Raw genomic sequence first — 12,102 nt, forward strand, 5'->3', positions numbered from 1 at the left:
ACCCCCAGAATGTGTTGCAGTAATGAGAAAAATCCGTCATTAGAAATCTGCACTATTTCGGAGTTTCAAATAGCTGTGCATAACTGTAGAATCAATTTTGTGAAAATCTATTTGCTTTCCTGATGTTCTTGACGTTTTCAGTCTGTTGTGGTAATAAGATTTTACAGACTTGTTTTGGAAAATATGTTCAAAAAGGTGTTGTCAGTAAATTTTTGAATTAATGCTCACAAACTCTTCAGAGCTTGTTATTAATGCCAAACAAGGAAATTTGTTGATTCAAGTCTTTTTAAAAATTTCATGTTTGAAATCTGTGAACCCAAGATTTCATGAGAATCACCCTAGCAGTGTATGCCAATGTTTTCTGCTGTTTACAAAAGGGATCCTTTCTACATTTGCCAGATACTTATTCATATTGTCATAATCAGCTAAATATTCAGGCATTACCTTCTTCATAAATTCTGCCTGACTTCTTTTGTAAACATCTGAAAAACAGCCCCCATGTGATAATCAGCTTTCGCTACTGAACGAGGTGCACTGTCAAAGACCGGAAGAGAAATATTTAGAAACAGTCATTTTCTACAGCTTGTTTAAAGTTATTGAGGTAAACTTCCACAGGTGTTTCTCTAGAGGGATCCTTTCCATGTTGTCAGACACTAACAATCACAACATTTGGAGCAGTCTACTTTGATGCAGCTAATTGCCCTGCATCAAAGTAGACTGATATAGAATTACATTATATAGCCATTTTGCAGTTGCTGGTTAGTGTTTTAAATCAATACTGGACAGATTTCAGTCTAAAACCTTTTGCATTTTCCCTGATAAAGTCCTTGGTTGTGTTTTGGATCATTGTCTTGCAGCACAATGAAGCTCCTCTCATTAGATTGGATGAAATTTCTCTGTAGAGGCAGAAGTTTCTTTTTGAAGACATGGCTTCATGCGCTGCTGACAAGGATGTGCGCATGGGTGTCTAAGTATACTTGAGTTTGTGGACATGTCAACACACAAGCTGAAGGAATGTGCATTTCCACTACTGGATTGGCGTATTGCAGCACACTCAGTTTCACACATGCACAAGACAACTTTTGTGTCATGTACCATGTGCAGACCGTGTCTGCAGAACTATACTTCAGCCTTAAGTTGGCAGTCAGAATGTTTCTGTAGATTTCTGAATTCATTCTGCTGCTACCATCCAAAGTTATATCAATCAGTAATGATTAGCGAGACCATTCCAGAAGCAGCTGTGCAAGGCCAAACCATGACACTAGCTTGACACTGCGCTTAACCAATGAGCTCGTATGTTTTGGATCATGAACATATCCTTTCTTTCTCCACACTTTAGTCTTTCCATCATTTTGGTCAAGTTAATCTTGGTTCCAGAATTTCTGAGGCTCATCTACATTTATTTGCAAATTCCAATCTGGCACAATATTTGTGCAATGGCTCTGATCAATATTCCCACTTTCCTCAGACAAAAATGGCTTGCTTTTCTCCCATAGATTGCTCTCTGATCATGTTGGTTTATCCTTTTTAAGCAGCAGAGGGCTCAAAAGAAAAGTAGACACTCAGAGATATTAATTACTTCAAAAATCAGTCTAACAAGGGATACCTGGGCCAGAGACTCTTATCAGTCACATGTTCCAATATTTGATAATTTGAAAAATGCAGAGATTCAAACAAAAGGCGCCATGTTCTCAGCTGTTTAACACATCTAGATAGAAATATCACAAAATGTAAGCTGCAATTCTGATCTACCACCTCATGATGGGATTGTGAAGAAATTGTATATTGTTCTCAAGTTTTATTATTCTTCCCTTGATTTTCTGACTGTTTCTTTGTGGACAGTTTTCAAGACAACGACCCCAATCCAATTTTAAATCATCCGTCTTGTGCTTGGATTGTGTGCTTGAATACATCTAATTGATTGGTCTGCTCATTTTTTTTAAAATCACAAAATTTTCCCACAGACAATGACTTGGGACAATTTTACATCCCCTGAGTGGCAAATACCCCCCTTCAGATATTTTCAGAAGCATTCATTTTATTCCAGGATGGTTATCACCATGGGTAAATAATTGATGGAAAATACTCAATTTTTTTCCATGATATTCTAATTGCTTGAGATGCACTAGGTAGTTCTTTTTTGACCTCAAACCTCAAATGTCTTCGGTGTCTATAAAAAACAAAAAAGAAAACAATTGGCCTTGGTGCTGTAATACTTTTGAAGGGGACTGGAGATGCAAATATCAGGAAATGAAAGTTGAAATTCAGATCCATCGTCTCATCTTTTGATCTCAAGCCCAAACGTCTTCAGTGTATAGCAAAAAAAAAAAAAAAAAAAAAAAAGAACTGGCCTTGCATTTCAAATACTTTCAAAAGAGACTGCAAGTTGCTCCAAGAGCATAAAGTACAAGTGGTGAGTGAATGCTGACCTGCTTTGGTCCTCCAGGACTCTTCCTCTAGGGCTACAAGGAGAGAGGGCAGAACCAACTTCACCCCATGAGCACTTAGATTGCGCATTACAGCTTTGGCACAGTCATCTGCTGCCTGGGAAAGAGAGAAGTAAGAAAAGTACAAAAATGGGTATAAACTGGAGAAAAGGCACAGAGAGCAAGAACAGCAGAAAGAGATAAAGTCAGTGTATACCTCTCTGACATACTGGTTCCCATCTCCAAAGCAGAGGAGAAGGTGGGGCAACACATGTACCACATACGGCTCAAACAGTTTCCCCAACATGTTGCACAGCATTTCAAAAGCAAACAGGGCACCTGGGGGAGACAGAGAGAGAGAGAATCACACCTTGTGCAAATCTCTGACTTGTATTAATCCACATTTACCATAGTGTTTAAGAGTAAGGTATGTATATTATGTCTGCTTTTTGTTTCAACACTTTTTTTTTTTTTAAATCACAGGACATACAGTCGAAAGGTGTGCAATTCATCTAAAGATAAGTTTTGAGACATTATCCATATACCGGCACAGAACAGTCTTTCAGATTATCTGACCATGTAGCCTTCTGTCACATCCATATTTACCCATAACGAAAATAAATACTGGAATCAGTACAGTTCTTACTGACCTCCTTATAAAGAGCAACTTTTAAAATTATATTTCATTTTTGCACTTTATTATGCATCATTACCATAGGCTTGAAATTTGTATAAAATAACTACTAGTGCATCTCAAACAATTAGAATATCATGAAAAAGTTGAATATTTTCCATCAGTTATTTAAGAGTGAAAATTTTATATATTCTAGACTCAAATGTTTCAAGCATTTTTCTATTTTAATTTTGATAATTATGGCCTACAGTGCAAAAAAAAAATTGAGTATTTCATTTGAGTTTGAGAAATACTGTACATCTCTCAATCTAGATCAGTACACGCAACCACCATCACAGGGAAGACTGCTGAATTGACAGTTTTCAAGAAAACGATCATCGACACCCTCTACAAGGAGGGTAAGCCACAAAAGGTCATTGCTGAAAAGGTTGGCTGGAAAAGCTGCACAAGCAACAGGGATGACCACAGCCTTGAGAGGACTGTCAAGAAAAACTGATTCAAAAACTTGGGAGAGCTTCACAAGGAATGGACTGAAGCTGGTGTTGGTGCATCAAGAGCCACCACACACAGACAGCTTCAGGAAAGGGGCTACAACTGTTGCATTCCTCATATCAAACTACTCCTGAACCAGAGACAATGTCCGAAGCATCTTACCTGGGCAAAGGAGAGAAAGAACTGCCCAGTTGCTCAATGGTCCAAAGTCCTCTTTTCAGATGGAAGTAAATATTGCATTTCATTTGGAAATCAAGGTCCTAGAGTCTGGAGGAAGAGTGGAGCGCCATAGAATCCGAGGTGCTTAAAGTCCAGTGTGAAGTTTTTGTCGTTGTCGGCTGTCCATCGCTAGCGATGATGACTGCTTCATTAGGATGTGCAGAAATGGAGATGGGCCGTGAGGCCCGCACTAGAGCTCCTCTGCTAATGAAGCGCCTTGCACAGTCATGTAAGACAAACGATGTCATGCCCCCATCGTGTTGTGTCTCTGGCCCTCCAGACCTGATGCCAAGTAGTGCACAAAAGTGCCACAAACCTGACGGGTATGGAAGTTGCCCCGCAATGACAACTGACTTGTCAAGTTGTGTCAAGTCCAAAGTCAATGCAGCTGTCTACCAGGAGATTTTGGAGCACTTCATGCTTCCAACTGCTGATGAGCTTTATGGAGATGCCGATTTCATTTTCTAGCAGGACTCAACACCTGCCCACAGTGCCAAAACTACTACCAAATGGTTTGTTCACCATGATATTAATATGCTTGATTGGCTTGAACCCCATAGAGAATCTATGGGGTATTGTCAAGATGATGATGAGAAACACCCGACCCAAAAATACAGACTAGCTGAAGGCCACTATCAAAGCAACTTGGGCTTCAGTAACGCCTTAGCAGTGCCACAGGCTGACCGCCTCCATGCCACGCCACATTGATGCAGTAATTCGTGGTAAAGGAGCCCCAGTCAAATACGGAGTGTGGACATTTCTGTATTGCAAATCCTTTTTTGATTGATGTTTGGAAACCTTCTAATAATTTGACACAGTCCATTTCTGATTTTCATAAGCTATAAGCCATAATCAAAATTAAAACAAAACAAAAACAAAAAAAGGCTTGAAATATTTCACTTTACATGTACTGAATATAGAATATATGAACGTTTACCTTTTTGAATTAAAATACAAAAAAAAAAAAGAGAACTTTTTCACAATACACTATTTGTTTAAGATGCACTTGTATATCCTAATAAATCTACCCAACAAGCACTCACCCTCTCTGCGTCTGGCATTCTTTTTGTCCTGAATGGCATCAGTAAGCGTGGTCATGATGTCTTGCTGTTTGAGGGAGAGGATGCCCAGGCCCTTTACTAATCCAGCTAACCCGTAGGCAGCACCCTTCCTTTCTGCGTATTTGTCACTCTCCAGGAGCAACTGTAGCAACTTACGCACCATGTCACCTGCATCCTCCTTTATAGCAGGCACCAGAGGAGGCAAGCAACTGGCCACGGACTCCTGGACCTGTAGGAGTGGGGCATATGTTGCTGTGACATTCTAATATCTGGTAAGTCCCCATTCTACTTTTTGGACAGAATATTGCCACAACACTTCCCAATTATCAAACACACAAACACATTATTTCCACACAACAGTCACGATGTACTCAACCCGTTTTCCTAATCTGAAAATGTTCAAATTTTTGCGACCTGACAATAAATTAGTAATAATAACGAATGTGGTTTGTCATTAAATCAGCAAATACAAAATCCTATGATCTTACAAGATATATTTATTATATAATGTGAGCTGTGATAAAAGGGCAAAGGAAAGCAATTATCACAATATGAAAATTCAATATCTGCATATACATACATTTTTTTTTTTTCGACTCTAATTTGCATTCTCCAGTCCCCTTCAAGGCACTAGCAGAATCTTTGCTGAGCTGGCCTACCATTGCCCCAATTATGATTTATTTGTGATTTAGAGTTGTAATTGGATCAAAGTGACGGTGTTTACCCGCTGGGAGGGAGTGGAGAGAGCGGTGATGAGCTTGGCAACTATGGGCTTAACTTTGGGGTCATTCTTGTCCAGATGTTTGGCCAGTGAGCCCATGAGGATGACCACACTTTGACGCACTGAGTCATAGCTGGCATCCTGAGGAGCGTTCTTCAGGAATTCCTCAAACACGGGCAGCAAAGAGTTCACACTGTCCTATAATATGTACAAACACATTTTTACAACATTTCAATTTTCTCCTTGAAGTTAATTTGAAAACAAGCTATAGTCTAGTAAATAATCATGTACCTTCATACTAAGTATAGCATGTACATCCACACAGCCCTTCACAGTCAGAATTTACAATTTAATGCAATTTAAGAAATTACAGCTTTTCATGTATACAGTGTTGGGTATGTATTCAAAAGCTACTTAAAGCCAGCATGCATGTTATAATTTATTTGAGAAGTCTATCGCTAATGTACTTAGTTTGTTGCAGGCACTAATGTAAAATTCAGATAAAAAGAACTAGAGGACATGAAGCAGGGATTTTGGGTGGTGAGATACCTTGCCATGGGTGTTGAGGACCGACAATGCAGCATCCAGCATGCAGCGTCGCACCTCACTGTGCCTGTCGTTCAGTGCGTCAGGTACGAAAAACAGAAAGATGGGAGTCACCTGATCCTCCCTTAGCCATTGGGAGAGCTTATTAAGAGCCAGTGCTATCCCACACCTGTAGACAGGAAGCATCACTCCAATACGCAGCTTTGCAGATAGGAGTAATATTACTCAGTAAGCAGGGGCCTTACCTTGCTGCCCACTGGTCAGGAGGTGCTTCTGAGATTACTCGGCCCAAAGCATCCAGGACTGGTGGTGGTCTCTACAATTTATAAGGTGAATGATGTGTTAAGAATGGACTAACATGATCTACATTTGCGTAATTACAGTATATACATTAAAACATTACAGGGTGTTTCAAAAAATTTGACATAATTTCACAATCTAATAACTTTGCCAATTTTCGTTCAATTGACCTCAAATTTTAACAGCATGTGTGGAAACAGGTCAAAATTGTGTGTTTTTTGTTTTTATCTTTTTAGGTATAGAAATGCCATTCACTGGAAAAGACGTTGTGTGTGTTAGAGTACGCTCGAACACAGTCGAACAAGGCTGTGCAGCATGCATTTATGACAGAATTCTCTAAAAGTGCACCAACTGCAATGCAGATTTGGACATGGCACAAAAAGTTCAAAGAGGAAGGCTGCCTGTGTCTGTGTCTCAGGCGGCGCGCATATTTAAAATTTGTGAAATCGTTCATAGAATCCACATACCTTTGAATTTCTCATTCAAATTTTGAGGAATAAATCTTATATTGCTCAACATTAAGCCTGTTCAGTTTCATCTGCCTAGACTATGTAGTTTCTGGGATATTTCCATCTCAAATATCATCAAATTTTTTGAAACATTCTGTATAACGTTATAACATTAAAACCACTGACAGGTGAGGTGAATAACATTATCCCGTTACAACGGCAACTGTCAATAGGTGGGATATATTCAGCAGCAACTGAGCAGTGACTTCTTGAAGTTGATGTGTTGAAATTAGGAGAAATGGGCAAGTGTAAGGATTTGAGCAACTCTGACAAGGATCAAATCATAATGGCTAGACAACAGCGACAGAGCATCTCCGAAATGGCAGGTCTTGTGGAGTGTTCCTGGTATGCAGTGGTTAGTACCTACCAAAAGTGATCCAAGGAAGGACAACTAGTGAACCAGTGACAGGATTGTGGGTGCTCAAGGCTCACTGATGCATGTGAGGAGTGAAGCCAGTCTGGTCCAATACTATAGGAGAGCTACTATAGCACAAACTGCTGAAAAAGCTAATGCTGGCTATGATAGAAAGGTGTCAGAACATACAGTACATCGCAGCTTGCTGTGTATGGGCCTGTGTAGCTGCAGACCGGTCAGCATGCCCATGCTGAGCCTTGTACACTGCCGAAAGTACCAACAATGGGCATATGAGCATCAGAACTGGACCAGGGAACAACGGAAGAAGCAGGGCCTGATCCAATGAATCACATTTTCTTTTAAATCCTGTGGATGGCCAGGTGTTCAAATGGTTGATTTGGCCTCCAAACGCCCCAGATCTCAATCCGATTGAGCGTCTGTGGGATGTGCTGGACAAACAAGTCTGATCCATGGAGGCCCGCCCTTGCAACTTACAGAACTTAAATGATCTGCTGCTAACATATTGGTAGCAGATCCCAGCACACCTTCAGAGGTCTTGTGGAATTCATGCCTCAAGGGGCCAGAGCAATTTTGGGGACACTAGAGGGACCTACACAATATTAGGCAGGTGGTTTTAATTTTATGGCTGATACATGATTCATGACATTGCTCAGTTTGAAATTTAATCAATAATATAAAAATTCATTTAACTTAAAATTTTTTTTAATTTATTCTTCTATTATTGTATCTATTATCTCATTCTCATTAGCTCTAGCCGCTTTATCCTGTCCTACAGGGTCGCAGGCAAGCTGGAGCCCATCCCAGCTGACTACGGGCGAAAGGCGGGGTACACCCTGGACAAGTCGCCAGGTCATCACAGGGCTGACACAGACAACCATTCACACCTACGGTCAATTTAGAGTCACCAGTTAACCTAACCTGCATGTCTTTGGACTGTGGGGGAAACCGAAGCACCTGGAGGAAACCCACGTGGACACGGGGAGAACATGCAAACTACACACAGCTACAGGTCATCAGCCTCAAAATATCACTGTAACCCCTTAAAAATATCGGCCTTTAAAAAAAATCAGTTTTTCACTTTAAAGTTGCTTATTCGTGACTGTACATACTGCAATGTTGCCAAAGGTTTCGGAATGCATTCAGAACAGCAGAAAATAATAATTGCAATACTGTATCCATTATTAGTATTGCAATTATTTTCTGCTGTTCTGAATGTATTCCGAAACCTTTGGCAACACTGCACTATGTACAGTCATGAATAAGCAACTTTAAAGTGAAAAACTGATTAAGTTAAGATGGCCACGCAGATGAAATAGATGTTCTTGATATGTTTTTTTGCCCACAAAAACAGATCAGATGGGGTTAGTATGTGATCACTTGTGACTGCCTGTAAGCTAGCTCGAGCTGCCGACTGCTTTACAGTGCCTCCAATACCATCACAGGGTGATTTACCATGAGAAGTGGCAAAGAAATGCCATTCTGCCAAAAGTCCAAAATCATCTGCATGCTTTATTAGATTTGTGAAATTTTTTATAGTTTTTGTATTGGGCTGCTGATCCATCACTGAAGTAAATGACCTTTTTCAGCTGGGGATGTAAATGGCATACATATGGTAAAAACTAAGAATGCATGCACAGCCACTTATGCAGACAGAGATGCATTTCGTTACTTCTGTACCATCTTCATTCTTTGCTCTAATGTACACTGCAAATGGATGAAGAGTGCATTGGCTGTTGTCCCAGTGATCTCCCTGGGCAGAATGAATAGTTTTTGGCAAAATCCAAAAGCATAATACATTCACCCGCTGACAGATTTTCCTTCAAATTCTTCAAATATCCACTCTGGTGTTTGGCAATGAAATGATGTTTTGCTAGTTTGTCTGCTAGTAGATTATATGCCTTAAAACAGCATTTCCGTCTAACGTAAAACATGCCGTACTCGATACCTTAATATTTATAGTTTGGTTTAGGGTACCAGCTTCATATTTTGCGCATTTGCTAATCAAAACAAGCTCTTTCCAGTGGTATAATTGTTTTTATGGTAGACCTTGTCATACATTTGAAATATAGGCACAAAATGTTTTTTTAAAGCCTAATAAATCCGAAAGTTTGATTTCTTTTGAACACATACCTAGTTGCCTAAAGAGTACTATAACATGAGTCATAAATAAGAAAACTTGAAAGATCTGGTGTGCTTTAATATGGAGATATGGGGCGTCAAATTTGCTCCAAAGCACATTTTTTTATGATTTTCAGCAAGCCATAACTTGGCAAATATTGAACTGTGAACTTTCTATTTTAGTATTTAAAGGCGTCTGGCATTGAAGAACAATCCTTGAAAATTTCATGTATCTTGCATGAATAGTTTAAAAGTAATGACTTATGGAAGTTAGGTCCGTTTTCTGTAGCATGTGTTTCAACAGTGAAATTGGGGCCACACCCCTTTTTTGAAGCCCCTATATCTCAGAAACTAATGAAGGTACAAGCCTAAAATTTTGTACACTATTTATTGGGCACCCTGACAATATTTCCAGAAAGTATGAAGCAAATCCGAGATGGTCAGTGGCGAGGCCTCTGGTGATTTCACATGGATTGACCCTATATTGTTGGGGTGGCATGGTAGTGTAATGGTTAGTACTGGTGCCTCACAGCAAGAAGGTCCTGGGTTCGAGCCCAGTGGCCAAAGAGGACCTTTCTGTGTGGAGTTTGCATGTTCTCCCAGTGTCTGCGTGGGTTTCCTCCGGGTGCTCCAGTTTCCCTCACAGTCCAAAGACATGCAGGTTAGGCTAATTGGTGGCTCTAAATTGACCGTAGGTATGAATGAGTGTGTGAATGGATGGTTGTCTGTGTGTGTCAGCCCTGTGATGACCTGGCGACTTGTCCAGGGTGTACCCCGCCTCTCACCCATAGTCAGCTGGGATAGGCTCCAGTTTGCCTGCAACCCTGTATAGGATAAGCAGCTACAGATAATTGATGGACGGATGCTATATTGTTCAATATTCTGCATTTTTTGTTGTGCAATAAAATGAAATATTTCTCTGAATTGACTGTTTCCAGTGTTTTCATTTCAAATCTAATTTTGCCCTTTAAATTTTGCCCCTTGCATATTTGACAAGGTAAAAATAGCAAATTTAATAATGTTGAATTGTGCCTAAATCAGTCCTTGATGCCACCATTTGAAGTCTCTAATTTTTTAATTTTCTGGGGGAGCATGCCCTCAAACTCCCTTAGCAGCCGGTCCTTACGGGCTGGGCACTGCATCAGCAGCACCACTCTGATATTTTTTTCTGGGGAAAGCCCTGCACAAATAAATTGACCTGACTAAAAAATTGGTTCCCAGCTGGAAGCAAATATACAGCTAGTATTTACAGAGCAAAGTGTGTCATTAGTTTGGAGAGGAAACAGAGTGCAGCAAAGGAGAGTGCAATGGAAAAGGATACATCTTCAAGGAAAAAAATGGAATGAAAACAAATATCTGCAATAACAGAACAAAAGCTTGCAGGTAATCAATGTGCTCCATCATCTTGCTACAAGTGTTTACTTCCACTGTGTACTGTGCAACACTCTCCAAGGTTCAAAGAATCCTGAAAAGAACTGTTTCAAGAACCTGTTCCCCGTTTGTCAAAAAAGGGTACATCGTGAAACGGAATACAGCACAAAAATAGTTGTCTTGATTACCTTCTTTTCATAATTATTGGAAGACAAAATTGTAATTGAAAATAAAATTCAATTAATCACCCAGCCCTATTTTCACCACACTAATGACCCAAATCATACTTCCAAAACAACAAAGGAATGGCTTAACCAAAAGACGATCAATGTTTTTGAATAGCCTAGCCAGAGCCCAGGCCTGAACCCAACATACAATCTGTGAACTGATCCGAGGTGGGCTGTGCACAGGAGATGCCCTCACAGCAAGCTACAACACTTGGGGCCTCTCCAACCCCACCTGCACATGGATCAAAGACTGCCTCACAAAGCGCCTGCAGAGTCTCAAAATAGGCCCCCCATATCACTAAGCACTGGAGCACCCCAAGGCTGTGTGCCAAGTCCAGTCCTTTACTCCTTCTACACCAATGACTGCACACCAGTACACTCCTCTATCATTAAATTTGCTGACGACACAATTGTCATCAGACTCATCACGGGGAAGATGAGTCAGTATACACAGATGAGATACAGAGACTGTCAGAGTGGTGTTCAGTGAATAACCTGACACTGAACAGTACAAAAACCAAGGAGTTAGTACTGGACTTCAGGAGGAAACGAGTGACTGAGCTGACCCTTCTCTGCATCAATGGGGCAAGCATGGAAAGGGTGCAAACTTAAGTTCCTGGGAGTCCTCATATCAGAGGACCTCTTCTGGTTGGCCGACACCATGGCAAACATCAAGAGAGCACAGCAAAGACTGCACTTCCTGAGAGTGCTTAGGAGGCACAACACAAAGGAAATTACTGGTGGCCCTTGACCAGGTGACCATAGAGAGCCTGCTAACCTACTGCATAACAGTATGGCATGCAGGCTGCTCTGCTGCACATAAAGCACTCCAGAGAATGGTGAAGTCAGCAGAGAAAATAACAGGCTGCTCACTGCCTCCTCTGCAGCATATTGCCACCTCATGTTACCTCAGCAGAGCTACCATCATCATCAAGTACTCCACCCACCCCGGCCACCACCTCTTTGAACTGTTACCCTCTGGCAGGTGTTACAGGTCAGTCAAAGCATGCACCTCCAGATTCAGAGCCCATTTTTTTACGAAAGCAATTTGCACTTTAAATAATAAGTACATAATTAATTAATGCTGCTATGCACCTGCACT

General features: G+C 40.6%; 1 protein-coding gene across 1 annotated transcript in view; it reads right to left on the reverse strand.

Annotated features, from left to right (window-relative positions):
- Positions 1 to 12,102, reverse strand: part of gcn1 (GCN1 activator of EIF2AK4) — a 190,736-nt gene that overhangs the window by 78,145 nt on the left and 100,489 nt on the right. Inside the window, exons 31-36 of the mRNA XM_060931788.1 lie at positions 6,345 to 6,415; positions 6,103 to 6,268; positions 5,557 to 5,751; positions 4,815 to 5,061; positions 2,644 to 2,765; positions 2,430 to 2,544 (exon numbers count right to left, since the gene is read on the reverse strand). Of these exons, the coding sequence (XP_060787771.1) occupies positions 2,430 to 2,544; positions 2,644 to 2,765; positions 4,815 to 5,061; positions 5,557 to 5,751; positions 6,103 to 6,268; positions 6,345 to 6,415 (916 nt within the window). The remainder of the gene's footprint in view (positions 1 to 2,429; positions 2,545 to 2,643; positions 2,766 to 4,814; positions 5,062 to 5,556; positions 5,752 to 6,102; positions 6,269 to 6,344; positions 6,416 to 12,102) is intronic.

This window comes from Neoarius graeffei, chromosome 10, assembly GCF_027579695.1.
Source record: "Neoarius graeffei isolate fNeoGra1 chromosome 10, fNeoGra1.pri, whole genome shotgun sequence".
In the NCBI taxonomy this organism is placed as follows: domain Eukaryota; kingdom Metazoa; phylum Chordata; class Actinopteri; order Siluriformes; family Ariidae; genus Neoarius; species Neoarius graeffei.